Below are 16,309 nucleotides of genomic sequence, written 5' to 3'. Positions count from 1 at the left end.
ACCTGCACACACACTCACTACTTAGACAACAAGTCCCGGCGGCCGTGAAGGTGTCACCTGAACATATCCATCCGCCGCAAGCAACAACACAAGACTGTGTACAAAGAGAAGAACTAGTTCACAGTTTATTAAATATGAATAACATGACCTGTGATGGTATTTACTTTAAGATGCACTTTAGTTTAGACGAGGGATGAAGTGTCCGGTTGCATGAATCGTCTCATATAAAGATTTAAACTGATGCAGAAGAAGAACAGGAACTTACTGAAAACATAATGAAGACATTTTCTGTCACAGTTTTGTTTTAACAAAAGAAAAACTACCAAAGTACCATCATCAAAATGCAGGCTACTTAAATGAAAACATTCACCATCCAGAATAAACCATTTGAGAATGACGTTTGTTATATTACTGTATTATCACACATATACATATATATTTGCAACAAATGAGTATCCCAGAATACAATTAAATATTGATATACATGATTGTTAAACATTCAAAACTTTCTTACATATAAGAAAAAAAAAAAAACTCAGAAATACAAGAAACCAAAGCAAACTTGTGCAAGAGACGTATGTGAATCAAGAACTCACCCAGAGACAAAGAAGGAAATAAACAGAAACACACACAAATAAAAACCAATGAGCTACAGATGGAAATAAATAAGGGACAGATATGCAGTTGTCTTTCTAGGGGCCCCCGAGCCTGAGTCTTACATTTACAGCCATACATGTTTAAATGTCATAATGTGATGTCGTGGAAAATACACAGCACAGCTTGTTCACCAGCAGAACCGACGTGTGACTGTGTAATTACTCATCAATAAGAGGATTCGACGCTGAACGTGCAGCAAACCGATCAATCACACAGGACTGAGCGGTGTCTAGTTTTTTGGGCGGACGTGCTCACTGCCTTGGAACATTCTCCTCACTGTGCGTGGATGTGTGTGTGAGTGAGTGTGTGTGTGTGTGTGTTGATGTCGACCGACCGCAACCGAGTCTGACGCCGAAACAACGAGGCTCCAGCCCCGCCAGAGACGCTCCGGGTGACCCGCTACACCTCGACGCCTCTCCCCCCCCCGTGTTGCTGTTGTTTTTGTCGCGGTGCTGGACGCGGCGATCCGTCCCGTCCGAGCCTCCTCCGGCGGGTCAGCCCGAGACGATGAGCCAGCCTCGGCCGGACGAGTTCCAGCCTCCTCCGGAGTGCCCGGTCTTCGAGCCCAGCTGGGAGGAATTCGCTGACCCCTTCGCCTTCATCAACAAGATCCGTCCCATCGCGGAGAAAACGGGCATCTGCAAAGTCCGGCCGCCTCCGGTGAGTGCGAGAGAAAAGAGCCGAGAAACGGCGACGCGGATGCTGGATTAGCCGTAGATGGACCCGGGGATTTAAAGGGACTCTCCAACATGGCGGATGCTCATTCTTTGTGCTGCCACGGCTAAGCTAGCTCTGCTCCGCGATGAATACACGTCGCGCCGGGCCGCCCCCGGTGCGCTCGAAATCTCGGCGGGCAGCGGCGCAGCGACGCAGCGGCGCGTCGGAACCGGACCGTTCGACCGCGTGTCAACAAAGCCCCGGTGCTCCCGGTGGTCGAGCCACTTTTAGCCGCGACGCTAACTCACAGCTAGCGGCTCAACCTGTCACAGTTCAGCCACACGGCTTTGACACGGGAGGCGATGCGGAAGCCATCGAGCTGCGTAGAAGATGAACTGATAACAACACGAGCTTTTTAATGTTCATGTTTAATCTGCTTTCCTCCATGTTTTTGCCCCTAAATGTCCCCGGGAGGTTAATTATGGATTATTAGTGGAGGAGCATCATGGTGCAGTTGGGTCACAGTGTGTGTGTGTGTGTGTGTGTGTGTGTGTGTGATCCATCACTTGAAACGTGCATTTTCTCACGCACAGCTGCAGCAGCGTGTCTTTATCTCCATCCTCCCCCTTTTAATGTGGAAATAAATGACCCTCGTCACAAATAAATGACAGTAACACACAGTTATCCATTCACCAAGATCCCGCTGCTGCTAAATAACAAGTCGAGACTCCCTGAAAGTTGTGCGTTAACTCGCTTTATTACACAACAGCACAGTGAGGTTGCAGGTCATGATCACGGAAGATGAGTGTGTGTGTGTTCATGTGTGAGCCTGTGTTGCAGGGTGTTGTCCTCCATGTTGGCTTTGTGGTAAGCAGGGCTGGTGAGTGAGTCTTCCATCTGGCCATTTTGTGTGTCAGTGGGGGATGTGGGCTCCCGACTTAAACCAAGAATTTGGGGGTCTGCTGCTTGAATAATTGGGTTTTGTTGTTGTTCACGCTAGATCACGTGTGGTATTGACACAAATATTGATTGATGATTAAGAGCCACAGGCTGAAAATGAATGACATTTTGAATCCATGCTTTGAGAAACATGCAGTGAAGAATAAAAACAATAGTCGCACTATCTCTTCTTAATGTTGTGATGACCTTCATGTGCCATTGTGTGTATTTCTGTTTAGGGTTGGCAGCCTCCATTTGCCTGTGATGTGGACAGACTTCACTTTGTTCCTCGCATCCAGAGGCTTAATGAACTTGAGGTTAGTTACGTTGGTCAGGTTTTACCAGTAATTATTTGACTGTCTTCGTTTGTGTGTTTGTAGATTTAATTTGTCTTTCTCTGAAGGCCACACTGATCATAGCAGTTGTAGAACAAAGACCAGTAATGTTATTAATGCCTTAAGATTTTTTTATATAACAAAAGATAAATTACTTAATTCAGACTTTTGAGAATATTAAATTTAATCTGCATTTATTTTGAACAATAGGTCACATAACCCTTTGTTCTTAGATAAATATTTGTCTTTTCATGTTATATTTATCTAGGTTTTCCTTGAATACCTTAAATTGCCTCTAATTGACTTAATTTGTACCTGACTGGTGTGAATGTTTTTTATATTGTTCTAGGCTCAAACCAGAGTTAAGCTCAACTTCTTGGACCAGATTGCCAAATTCTGGGATTTGCAGGGATGTGCCCTGAAGATTCCTCACGTGGAGAGGAAGATTTTGGATCTGTATAAGCTAAACAAGGTTGATAATTGACATCGCTGCCCATTATTTTCATATATATATATTTTTAAATGCAATCAAACAACTCATAACATTAACGTAACTTGCTGTCATTTCAGCTGGTGGCAGATGAGGGTGGTTTTGACATCGTCTGTCAGGACAGGCAATGGACCAAGATTGCAGTACAAATGGGCTTCGCCCCTGGCAAAGCTGTCGGCTCACACCTGCGAGGGCATTATGAGAAAATCCTCTATCCCTACAATCTCTTTCAGAGCGGAGCAAACCTGCTGGTGAGTTGGACACAAGTCAATATAAGAGCATATCCTGTTCCTCATAGCGCACACAAAAAGATTCTGTCATAGGTGCTCACCTGTAAACAAACAAACCTAATAATGGATTTTAAGTTTAATTCCAAATGTAGTATGTTTGATATTTGTGTTTCCATTTGAACTGGAAGCCAATAGTACAATTAAAGATTTGAAGACAAATGTAGAAAAATGCATTATTAGGAAACGCATGTTTTGTGTTAAACTACAGCTTATATCTATGTTTTATCTGGAGATTTGGATCTTTCTGTATGTTTTCAAGTCGAGGCTATTTTCTGACTAATATACTGAGTGTGAATTTGTCATTTGGAGTCTAGTTGTGTCACTAAGTAGCTTCCACATCCTCATATTTCATGATATCTTGCAAGAGAGTTTATCCAAGGTCTGTGAATTGGAGCTGTGTGACCTCTTACACAGGTCACTCTAAATTGTTTAATTACTCAAGCTCTCTCTTGCCTCAGGCACCAGAGGCAGCTTCCAAACTGATGCGTTTGGAGGCTGATCCTGAACTTGACGAGGTACAGTATGTTTGTGTCATGGTTAAGAAGCCACTCGGCTAACAAAAAATGCATGTTTATCTGTGGCTGGGTTCTTCTCAGCATAGTGGTGTTATATTTACATTTACAGCTCTTCTCACAACTTAAAGTTCAGAGCAAACATGTGAAGTTTCCCTCCACAAGTCAGTCAACATTTAACATGTAACCTGGGAGTAACGTTAAAAACACAGTGCAGCATTATGTATTAGTTATGTATTAGTTAAAATATTGTAGGAGATATTAAGTTTTCTCTGACCCTTGTCAGTTGCTTCTCTAAATAATTACACTACAAACTCAGAGGTAACTTCTGAACGTGTGATATTCACTACCTGCACATCTTCCTTCTTCTAGTTCAGCATGTTACAAACTGTAACTAACCACATCCTTCTTATGGCCCCTTTTACTGCTCAAACTATATTGATACCGACTGTTGTCTCCATTCTTTGAACATTTGGTAGTTGCTGATACTTCCTCATAACTGTCACATAGGGTTGTTCAGTTTATTTTATTATCACTGACAGACCGAGGTAATAATCATGTCATATATACTTACACCCATTTTAAAATGTTGGCTGTAGTACACTCTCACTGACAGTTCTAAACAGTTACTTCTGTTCTGGATGTGTTGGTGTATTTATGTTTGAGGCTCTATGTCACATTCTTTTCATATCTTACTTATCGCTGCCTTTCAGCGTACAGGTATTTTCAGTTAGGCACACAAAAGGTTTTTATTTGACAGTGGTTTTAACTGTTGTATCATTTCCCCTCAGTGTGTTCAGAAGCCCGTCCCGTCAGTGGAGAGCACAGGAAGCCGGGAGAGTCTGGACACCAAGGAGCTCAAGCTGCAGGACCAGGCTCAGAGGCCAACTGCCCAGACGCCCAACATGTGCCCCAGCGCTCGCAGAGCCAAGCGCATGAAGTGTGAGGTGGGTGATTAGAACTGTCCCGTATCCAGCAGGACAGACGTTCCACTCTTATCGTGGCTTTAGTAGTTTTCAGTTTCAGTTTAACGTCTCACTCATTCTTAATCAGGCCGTGTGTGTGAAGACTGAACCAGGAGAACCTGGCGAGAGCAGGCCGAACCTGAGGCGGAGGATGGGTTCTTTTGTTGCCAAGCCAGAACCAGGTCAGACTCCACGTCCCAGTGGAAGTGTACATATACATTTAGCTGAGTTGTGTACTCACGTTATCCCAAAGGTTTCTTGCAATTTAAGGATAAATCAGTCATTTCATTTGACTCATCGTCTCCTTTTCAAGTGTCAATCGAAAGTGAATTTTCATCATGTGACGCACCTTTTAGATAATTGCCTTTTTTAACTTTATATTTTAACATGATAACGGAGAATTAGAACGAGAAACACAAATTTTGAACCCACAACTTCTCAAATTTTGGTTTTTATTGTATTTAATCATCGGATCTGATTTATTTTGAAAGGAGACCTTAAAAAAAATCTACCTGCTATGATGACCGTGGTGGTGAAGACAACAATCCCCATTAAACACACAACTTCATGACATCATCCAACATCTTTTGTTATTGTTTTGATTGAGAGACCCCTAGTGGCTGAAACATACATAGTTTGTGTTTAAACCACGCTATTAAACTTTATCACCAACATATTAGGATTTAATCTCTGTTCGAAACAACTGTAATACAGTTACAATTGGAGTGAAGTATTATTCAAATGTGCCAGTCATTTACGTGGCTCATTAATGCTTAATGGGGTGTTAAAGTAAAGGTAAACAGTGCTCACTGTTATTGTTATGACAGTAGTGACCAAACCAGTTAATTGTGTGGTTTCTTCTTGCAGAAAAAGAAATTCCCATTCCAGTGAAAGTGGAACCAGTTGAAATCAAAGAACCAATAACTGAAGCAGACAAATCGAAGTCACGGTACAAGAAATTCCTCCCCCCAGTTCCTCCAAGTCCAGTAAGTAGAAAAGACTTTGTCATATCAAATTTCTTGATCAAAGAGTAATGGATTAATCTTTATTCACATTAACCTCCATTGTTTGTTTGCAGTTTATTTTTTATAGGATCCATCTAACTTCTCTAAATGTATTTTAAAGTCTTCATTAGCAAAAACTATATAATACAAGTAACCTTGACATTACCAGGTATATTAATTATGTAATTACATACAGTAATATATTTATTGTAGGACTGTGTTATTTTAAGCAAGCTTCATCTTATAAACTGCCAGCCCAGTGTATGTTTCACTTTCACATTCATTTGTGTTATACATTTGTGAGTTGAGAACAGCTCTGTGTAGAAGACTCTGTAACACGTACATTACAAACTCCTCCTCTTGTTTTCCAGGTGGATCTGGTTGTGTGTCTGGTGTGTGGCAGTGGGGGAGATGAAGACCGTCTGTTGCTGTGTGACGGCTGTGACGGCAGCTATCACACTTTCTGCCTGATCCCTCCTCTGCACGACGTCCCCAAAGGAGACTGGAGGTGCCCCAAGTGTCTGGCTCAGGTGAGGAGGAACTGAGCGTAACTAACGAGCAGTGAGAAGTATCAGGAAAAACAAGCGTGTCTAACTACAAGACAGATATCACAAATAAATATAGAGATATTTATAAATAATAAAATTGCTCCAAACCTATTTGTTCAAAGATTTTTTTCTCTTATTCAGGAATGCAACAAACCACATGAGGCATTTGGCTTTGAGCAAGCGTACAGAGACTATTCCCTGCGTGCTTTTGGGCAAATGGCTGATGCATTCAAATCAGATTACTTCAACATGCCAGTTCATGTAAGTAGAAAAGGTTTCAAAATAAACTGGTGAGTCTCTTGTGGGTGAACATTTTAACTTATATCTCTTGTGTTTTACAGATGGTACCCACAGAGCTGGTGGAGAAAGAGTTCTGGCGTTTGGTCGGAGCCATTGAAGAGGATGTCACGGTGGAATATGGAGCAGATATCGCCTCAAAAGAGTTTGGGAGTGGATTCCCCATTCCGAATGGAAAATTAAAGCTTTCCCCAGCTGACGAGGTAAACTCGCACTCCTTAGTGCCCTTGGTGTGGAATTGAAATGAGCCAGTCATGTTTTTTTTTGAGTCTGTATTAAAATGAAGGGTTATGATTCGTGTGTGATTGATCTGAGTTATTCTCCTCTCTTGCAGAAATACCTCAAGTGTGGCTGGAACCTCAACAACCTGGCGATGATGAACCCCTCTATACTGACTCATGTGACTGCTGACATCTGTGGGATGACACTGCCATGGCTTTATGTTGGCATGTGCTTCTCCTCCTTCTGCTGGCACATTGAAGATCACTGGAGCTACTCCATTAACTACCTGCACTGGTACTAAAACATCTGAAACTGAAGCCCAGCTGCTTCTCTTGTGTGGTCTGGACTTTGAGTGCTTGTGATTTTGCTCCGTGGAACTAACACACAAACAAAATGTTATTTACTTAAAGGGGGGAACCCAAAACCTGGTACGGAGCTCCTGGCTTTGCAGCAGAACAGCTGGAGGAAGTGATGAAGAAACTGGCCCCTGAGCTTTTCGACTCTCAGCCTGATCTGCTGCACCAACTAGTCACCATCATGAACCCCAACACCCTGATGGCCTATGGAGTCCCAGTATGTTTTTATATGACTTGCACATGCAATGATGCCTTTCTGTGTTTATCCACAACAACATTCAGCTATGAACAAACATCTTTTCTTTCCCCACAGAACATTAATCATCTTATTTTTGTCTCCTCTCCTTTAGATTTACAGAACAAATCAGTGTGCTGGTGAGTTTGTCATCACGTTTCCCAGAGCTTACCACAGTGGCTTCAATCAGGGCTTCAACTTTGCTGAGGCAGTCAACTTCTGCACTGTGGACTGGGTACGCATCACATCTGTTATGTGTTTCCAAACAACACAGCAAAGTTTTTAAGAAAAGTAATCAAAATACTTTCTCAGGCATAGCTGCAAAAACAAACAACTTGTGAAATAAATAATTTTAAAGTATTCTTTCATAATCACTTGTTTTTACACCACATAACACAAAAAAACAGAAGCTAATCCAAGTGGTTACCAAGCAACACACACATACTGGTACGTAAATTGTGTTTGGCCAAGTAATTAACATCTGAATACCAGCAGATTTATTTGGAAACTTTCAGAGAACGTAAACCATAAAATAACCTGTTGCCTGTATTATTGTGGCTTCAACTTGGCCTTAACTCTCCTTTCAACAAATTTTTTTCCTGCCTCTGATTCCAGATGCCTCTTGGCAGGCAGTGTGTCGACCACTATCGAATGCTGCACAGGTACAACGTGTTCTCCCATGATGAGATGGTGTGCAATATGGCCTCGAAAGCAGGAACACTTGATGTGGTCCTGGCCTCCGCTGTCCACAAGGACATGGTCGTCATGCTCCGAGAGGAGCAGGACATTAGAGAGAAAGTGAAGAAAATGGTAAGACGGCCCTCACTATCATGTTAATATAAGATTTAACTTATTTTGCACTTTGAGTATATGACAGGCTTTTTTCAGTGTAAAGACTAATGGCTGTCAGGGCTTTCTTTCCAGCAATCACACGTTTAACACAGTTCAAGAGAAATCACTAAACACATTCACTGTGTTGTACTTCACCGGGACTGGGTTTCAACATCTTTTGTTTGTCTCACTCCTTCAGGGGCTGATTCATTGCAAGGAGGCAAAATATGATCACCTCCAGGATGATGAGCGACAGTGTGCCAAGTGCAGGACCACCTGCTACCTGTCTGCCGTCACCTGTCCCTGTAGCCCTGGAGTACTGGTCTGTCTGCACCACATCAACGACCTGTGCTCCTGCCCTATCGCCAACTACACACTGAAGTAAGTCCCTCTGGAGCTGACTCAGAGGCAGTGAACACGCTTTGTGTGCAGAGATCAGCAAACAAGATGTTTTAATGTGATGAATATGTTCAAGGAAGTAAAAACTCTGAAGTATATTAGTGTGTTATATTATCCCAGTGCACTCAGTAACTTTATTGTTGTGTTTGCACCTGCAGTTTCAGATACACACTGGACAAGCTGTTCCCCATGATGAATGCTGTGAAGCAGCGATCTGAGCTGTATGACGAATGGGCCTCCCGTGTGGCAGAGACTCTAGAGGCCAAACTGGAGAAGAAGAGAGGTAAGCAGCAAGAATAAATAAGAAAGCCACGCAGCATTAAAAATACCATCTGCTATGTTTAACACACATAATAACTGTCTGCTTATATTTATTTATGGAACATTCCAGTGTTCACACTGATAATTCCAAAATTAGGTAGCTAAAACCCAATGTGGATTTCTTTTGGATGCTTTAGATATGTTTAGCAAATCATTTCAAAAGCATCCCTTAAAATGAAATGAAAACAAAGGGCTCCTGGAAGGGGGGAAAACTCATTTAAAATGATAGTATACTTTCATGAATTAAAAACATGATTGTCAATAATGTAAGTTCTATTACACAGGATTGACTGATGTGTCTCAAACCAGTGGTATTGTCCTTGTAACAGAACAACTGTAAACATTGTGACCAAAACTTATGAAAAACAAGTAGACGCACCAAGTCAGTGTTTTCTCCACAGGTTCTTCAAACTGTGAGTGTGTTAAAGCAGCTGTTCTCTCCTCAGGCCTGCCAGTCTTTCGCTCCCTTCTCGCTGAATCAGAGTCCAAGCTGTTCCCCGAGAACGACCTGCTGCGTCGGCTGCGTCTGGTCACACAAGATGCAGAGAAGTGCTCCTCGGTGGCTCAGCAGCTGCTGAACGGGAAGAGGCAGACCAGGTATCATTAATACACTGTTCTTCATCAGACAATTGTATAAATTAGACACTGTCACATTTCGTTAACTTATTCTGGGGTTAACTCCTTCTCTGGACACCCTGCTCTAGGTATCGATGTGGTAGTGGGAAATCACGGAGCCAGCTGACCGTGGAGGAGCTGAGTTCGTTTGTGAGGCAGCTGTATAACCTCTCCTGCTGTCTCCCTCAGGCTCCTAAGTTGAAGGTAGGCTGACGAACACAATAACTCAGGAACAACATGAAGTAGGAACTTCCTGCTTCCAACACAGGTTCCTCATATGGGGATGAAGTGATTAGACTTTGGGCGTGCTGCATAGATATATGTCGGTATCGATGACCCGTGAACACACAAGAATATTTACAAAAAAGATAACGAAAGTAAGAAGAATTAATAAAGTAAAAACACAGAGCTGCCGATTGCTTTGAAGATTCCCTCATTTCTCTATTCTGTGAATTCTCTATTCAGATATGTAAAAGCATTCATTTTAACGACCTGTATGTTTTCCTCCTTCAGGAACTCTTGAACCGTATCGAAGACTTTCAGCAGCACAGCGAGAAAGTCCTGGCAGACCAAGTTCCTAGCGTCGCTGAGATCCAAAGCCTGCTGGACGTCAGCTTTGACTTTGATGTGGACCTGCCCGAGCTTCCTCGCCTTAGAGTGAGGCTGGAGCAGGCACGCTGGCTGGAGGCGGTGCAGCAGGCCAGCGCCCAGCCCGCCACCCTGACTCTGGAGACCATGAGGAGGCTCATCGACCAGGGAGTCGGCCTGTCACCTCATCCGTCCGTGGAGAAAGCCATGGCACGTCTTCAGGAGCTGCTCACCGTGTCTGAGCACTGGGAGGACAAGGCGAGCAGCCTCCTTAAAGCCAGGTGAGGGCAGCACTGACTGATGTCAGCATTTAAACCACAGAGTCAAAAAAAACATCCAAAACATCAACAAAAAAAGATGTTGTGATAGGTTTTTATTCTCTGTTAGTAAAAATTAAAATCTTAAGATAAACTTTATCTTAAATATTATTTTATTTTACTGGTCAAAGCTTTAACTTTCTGTCCAGGTATTTGCACTGACTGATTGTAACTGAATAATGAATATGACGTCAGTGCTCCTGATTTTGCTTCATTTTAATTACAGCTAGTGCAAAATGCTGCCGCTAGAATATTCACCAAGATCAACAAAAAGTGAGCATCACGTTTAGTTCTGCCCTCATTCCATTGTTTCTCAGTGCTGTTCAGTATTAACTGTCACAAGTGCTTTTCAAAGGCTTTTAATGGCATGGCTGCAGCAATGTGCATCTTTCTTTTTCCATTATCAGAAAAACTAATTTTAAATCAGATCTTAAAATTTTCACATTTAAAAAAAAAAAAATAACTCAAAGATTTTGGGTTTTCACACAATTCAAATGTTGTTGATTAACTTTATTTGTGGTGATTTGCCTCAGTCACATTCTATGTAAAGACATTTAAAAACTGTAGCTTGAAATGATTCAATAAAAACTCCATAAACAGGACGTGTTCACCATTTTGAAAGTGTGAAGCTTCCAGTGAAAATGTCTGACGATGCCATGACAGAGCTTATTACAGAGTTTTTAACTTGGTGGCGATGCAGGCATTATGTCTACATTCATCATCTTCAGCATATCAAGTGTGTTTTATTGTCCACCAGACCACCACACTCCATAGAGACCCTTAGTGCTGCTGCTGAGAAGGCATCTGATATCACCGCTTACCTCCCACACTGTCTGCTGCTGAAAGACACCATCAGAAAGGCCCGGGAGTGGCTTCAAGAAGCTGAGGAGCTTCAGGTCAGGGCACCTATTACACTTCATGATCAGAGTTATTTACTAAGTGGGTGATTGTTGCTCTAAAACAAATCTGTATATTTCAGGCCAGCGGCTGCATACTGCGGGTGGACAGCCTCTCTGACATGGTGCTACGAGGACAAGCCATTCAAGTCCACCTGGAACCTTTGGACCAACTGGAGTCTTTAATGGTAGAAGTGCAAGAATGGAAAGAATCTGCAGCAACAACTTTTCTTCAGACAGACTCTGCTCTTACTTTACTGGAGGTAAAATGACCATTAAGACCATGAGGTTGCTTTTGATGATTTTGAATTAAGAATTTGATCTGTAGTTTTCATTTTAATCAGCTGCCAGTGAATACAGGAAAAAAACAATTATAGCTCAGTTTCCTCACATTTTTTTTGTTCATCACAGGTTCTGTCCCCAAGATTTGACCTTGGAAATATTGGTTCTCCAAAGAGAAAGATCAAAAAAGGCAAAGAGTCACCGAAAAGTAACAAAAAGAAAACGCCAGGACTCAACTCTCTCACTGATGTGGAGAAAGTGCTTTCAGAGCACAAGGATTCTACCTCTGCAGTGAGCATGGTTTTCCTTCAGAGATAAATTGTTATGTTAGTTGATATAATTAAAGGTTTAACTGATTTGTTCTGACTCTGACTTTATTTCATATCCAGATGGCAACTCTTGAGGAGCTGCAGGTGAGGGAGATGGAGGCTTTCTCTAATCTCAGGGCAGCAAATGAGTCTAAGCTCCTTCCCACCGCAGACTGCATGGACCTCAAGGTGTGTGTCTGTCAGAAGGCGCCCATGGGTGCAATGCTGCAGTGTGAACTCTGCAGGGACGCCTTCCACAGTGTGTGTGTCAGAGACACGTCAGACCCCTGCAAAACACAGCCGTGGCTCTGTCCGCAGTGCCAGCGATCAGAAAAACCCCCCTTGAACAAAGTCCTCTCCCTGCAATCATCTCTGCGGCACATTGGGGTGCGCCTGCCTGAGGGCGATGCTCTGCACCATGTGGTGGAGAGGACAATTAACTGGCAGCACCGAGCACAACGGATTTCAAAGATGTGTAACCTACCGGAGCTGGAAGAAAGACCAGGAACTCCTCCCACTCTCACCAGCTGGGTATCAGGCAGCCATGAAACTCACAACAACTCTCAGGTCCCTCATCAACAGCTCGTTTGACTTGTTGTAGCAGTTTACAGAAACGTAAATCAGAGTATGTGTAGATAAGTCCTCAATAACGTTTGGGATTTGATGTGTTTGATGCAGGCGCCCTCCTTGACTCCAGAGTGGAACAGGACAAGCCATGCTCAGACTGTCTTTTACACCGAGCAGAGATGTATACCACTGCAGGGTTAGTGTCAGCATCCTCTGAACTGTCACTGCGACTACTGAAGAATCATTTGTCTGTATGTTGATTACATATGAATAATAATAATCATAATCATAATAATAATAATGTCTGACAGGCTTGAGTCGGGAGCTGGAGGATTTGATGGTGGAGGGGCTCCTGCTGCAGGTGTCTCTGCCAGAGGTCCAGAGCCTCTACCACACATTACTGGACCGAGTCACCAGCCAGCAAACAAACAGATGCACGTTGCCGCCACAGGAGGAGGCCACAGACACTGATGTACACACGCAGTTTAACTCTCAGGGAAAAAATCTGCCACTGAACCAGGTGAAGACCAGCAGAATCAATGAAAACTCAAAAAAACCCACAACAAAACAGCATCAAACTCAGTTTTAGTTGTCGTTTCATTTTCAGGAGGATGTCGACGCCATGAGGGAAATTATGACTGGCTCAGAAAAGAAAGGGAAGCGACATTTGGAGGACAAAAAACATTCTCACAAAAGACAGAAGATAAATAAGAAGAATCTGCAGCGCAGAACAGCATCAACCTCATCCTCCCCACGCTCTGATTTCTCCCAGTCTGACGAATCTGAGGAGGAAATGGCCGTTTGTCCAGCAGAGAGGTGTCAGCTGCCAGAGGGAGATGAGGTGAAATACTGTTGATCTTTTCTCTGCAGGGGACAGTTCACCTTCTACGTTACATCACATCAATATAGAATATACGTTATATAATAAATATCATGTATCCAAATGATCTGAGTTTAGCATCAGAGAAAAACGTTTTATTAAAAATTGAAGAAATATAAAAGATAAGGAACAATTCAGTTCAATTTCTCTGAGCATCCGGAAAATGATATCGGAGATAGAGGAGGGTTCCTCAAGACATATTTTTACTTTCGGAAATCTGCAGATCTTTATAAGTCTTTAAAGCCACAGGAGGTAGAAGGACTACCATAGTATATACAGGTCATCAGGAGTGGTTATGTATCTGTAACCTGAGAGTAGGACTGTCTCCTCATTCTGCAGGTTTCATCACCACCACACCCACAACAAACACTGTCACCTCCTGTCACCACAGTTACCTACAGAGGTGCTTATGAGGACACAGCTAATAAGCTAATAAGCTAATAAACAGCCAAAACACAATCTTTTATTATTACAGTAAATGTAAAAGAAATTGGTTGTTTATGAAATGTTGCTGAGACAAATAAGACTTGGAAGATTTATAAGAAATACAGGATTTATTGTAGCTGCAGTTGTTGTTTTGGTTTTCTGGCCTTGCAATGTCATCGTCATGGTTCCTCTCAACAACGTCACAGTGTTGTTTTCAGCATCAGAACTGTGAACTACCTGCTCATCACCAAATAACAGACAGACACAGACACAGTCCTTCAGCATTTAGCAACTGCAGAGGCAGATTTCTCCCTCAGGAGTTGATGTTGATAAAAATATTGGACTTGGATTCATGAAGCTGCCAGAAACCTGAACAATAATGTTGGATGTTTAAACAAGCGGCTGAAAAGTTGACGGTATCAACTTCCAACACAATAATATGTCTGTGTTGTGTTTAGGTTTGTTTTACTTCTGCCCTTAAGTAAAGAACCAGTTCATTGTAAAACTGTGTCTGTCTGCAGGTGAACTGGGTCCAGTGTGACGGCAGCTGTAACCAGTGGTTCCACCAAGTCTGCGTCGGCGTTACAGCTGAGATGGCGGAGAAGGAGGACTACATTTGTGTCAGGTGTACGCTGAGCGACGGACACATGAGAAAATGAAGAGACAGCTAAGGTTTCGGTGAAGGATGTTGCCCGGAGAGGTCTGTCTGTCATCAGCCTGATATCGGAGCCACCAGTCTGGATGTGTCACTGACCCCTCACCCCCCCTCACCCCCCTCACCCCTGTCCCATCTGTCCTTTTGTAACAACGGTGCTATCTCCTCTTTGACTTGTTGTCCAGAACTATAATGTTTAGTTATTTTTTGTTTTGTATTTTTACATATATATATATATTATATATATTTCTTTCTTCTTATGAATTGTTTGTGGTTGTCTAAATGAAAAAGAAAAATGACAAAAAAAACCAAACACTTGATGTGAAGTGTGCTGCATGGGATTCCGTTGCGTTGGCGCAAAGGAGTCTTCCAACATGAAGCACCTGTAAAGAGGGTTAATCAAGGGTTCATTTGATCTCCTCTGGAACCTCCCTGCATGTTAAACCAGAGCCGAGGGGACTGAAACAATTACTATAACTTTTTTTTTCTTTGAGATCCAGTGTTTAGTACATGCATCTTAATATAATTATTCCCGGTTTCTTTTGTAGAATAGTTTTATTTATCTGAGCAATAATTTTTGTCTGAGTTGACTTAAATGGCTTGATATCCGCTGAGTTGTGTTTTCTTTAGCGATGGTGTGATGTACAGGAAGTTTCGCCGGTGGACGGTTCACTGCTGCGGAGGACAAATGTCGCATGCCGAAGAAAAAAAAAGTCTCTGTTGACACGTAACTCTGCAGCAGTGTAGTCTGGGTAATGATACTATGGGAAGGACTCGGGGTTGTAGCTGAAGATGTTACACGTTTATATTGTGGAATAAAGCCCTTTTGTTTTATGGAGAAGTCTCGTCCCTTGACTCTAACGTGGTAGAAAGAAACCTCAAGATGTTTTTGTAAATGGGAACATCAATTTATTCCTCTCTTTACCATGAGTACATTAGCTGAATCACTTTAAACTCTAGTTTTATCGATGACACAGTGTTGCTCTGGTCTCTATAAATGGACGAGATAATATTTCTTCCTGTCGGCCAAAGCAAAAGAAAAACCTTAAAGGTAAAAAAATTCTGCATGATGGATTAGTAGGCTACTGAAGTGGATTTCGCAGAACTACTTAACAAGAATTATGGACTTGCTGGGTTTCTGTTTGCGACAGTGGGTCATAAAACTTCACAAGCTAATTTAAAATAAGGATAAAAACATTGTTTAACAGCTAAAGCTCCACATGGTTTTAAGACTGTTGTTATAAAGACAACAGGGTTTTAAAGCGCTGCATAATATAAGCCTGAAGACAGCAGAGGATGCATCAGCAGAGTGTGCCAGGATTAGATCCATTATAATGCGACTATAAAACATCAATGACAGGAGTGAAAAGGGACAAATGCACCATGTGAGCAGCTCCGTCCTCCAGGCCAGTGGTTGATGAATAACTGTGAGCCGAGTCTGCCCCTGAAGTAAAACTGAATTTCATCCAACCATAATCAGAAAGGGTCGTTATCTAAGTATCGATACATGTGGTGCAACTCCATTCATACATTTGTGTGTATGTTTGTAACATAAGCTGCAGTAACTCGTTAGATAACGGGAACAATTAAATCTGCTCTCAGGTGCAATTCTTCAAAAAGTCTCACAATTAGTTTTATTCATCGTCCATAATAAATCCTGTAAAACAAAAACAACAACATAAAGGGCTGCACCGTAAAACACAACACTGGCCCCTTA

General features: G+C 42.3%; 1 protein-coding gene across 2 annotated transcripts; it reads left to right on the top strand.

Moving 5' to 3' along the window:
• Positions 1-190: 190 nt before the first annotated feature.
• Positions 191-15,426, top strand: kdm5bb (lysine demethylase 5Bb). Of its 2 annotated transcripts, XM_020107634.2 has the most exons (28): positions 216-1,317; positions 2,493-2,570; positions 2,938-3,060; positions 3,159-3,329; positions 3,827-3,883; positions 4,672-4,827; positions 4,934-5,027; positions 5,713-5,831; positions 6,221-6,379; positions 6,539-6,658; positions 6,739-6,897; positions 7,029-7,210; positions 7,327-7,489; positions 7,623-7,742; positions 8,123-8,317; positions 8,538-8,719; positions 8,896-9,020; positions 9,505-9,655; positions 9,763-9,877; positions 10,187-10,542; positions 11,336-11,474; positions 11,558-11,737; positions 11,886-12,047; positions 12,146-12,631; positions 12,743-12,827; positions 12,943-13,151; positions 13,239-13,472; positions 14,459-15,426. In XM_020107634.2, exons 1-28 carry the CDS (start codon positions 1,165-1,167, stop codon positions 14,594-14,596), a joined length of 4,611 nt encoding a protein of 1,536 aa, XP_019963193.2. In that variant the 5' UTR covers positions 216-1,164; the 3' UTR covers positions 14,597-15,426. The 2 variants fall into 2 exon arrangements, with proteins under 2 accessions (XP_019963194.2, XP_019963193.2); XM_020107635.2 differs by lacking the exon at positions 3,827-3,883 and having other exon boundaries at positions 191-1,317.
• The last annotated feature ends 883 nt before the right edge of the window (positions 15,427-16,309 follow it).

This window comes from Paralichthys olivaceus, chromosome 6 (genome assembly GCF_024713975.1).
Source record: "Paralichthys olivaceus isolate ysfri-2021 chromosome 6, ASM2471397v2, whole genome shotgun sequence".
In the NCBI taxonomy this organism is placed as follows: domain Eukaryota; kingdom Metazoa; phylum Chordata; class Actinopteri; order Pleuronectiformes; family Paralichthyidae; genus Paralichthys; species Paralichthys olivaceus.
The sequence above is the reverse complement of the archived record's forward strand: the minus strand, read 5'-3'. Positions and strand labels throughout refer to the sequence as shown.

Bases quoted from the DNA above. Each gene is read 5' to 3' on its own strand.
- kdm5bb (XM_020107634.2), top strand. From the start codon at position 1,165: ATGAGCCAGCCTCGGCCGGACGAGTTCCAGCCTCCTCCGGAGTGCCCG. The intron at 5,028-5,712 runs GTCAGACTCCAC...TTCTTCTTGCAG, and splicing joins TGTTGCCAAGCCAGAACCAG to AAAAAGAAATTCCCATTCCA. The intron at 11,475-11,557 runs GTCAGGGCACCT...TGTATATTTCAG, and splicing joins AAGAAGCTGAGGAGCTTCAG to GCCAGCGGCTGCATACTGCG.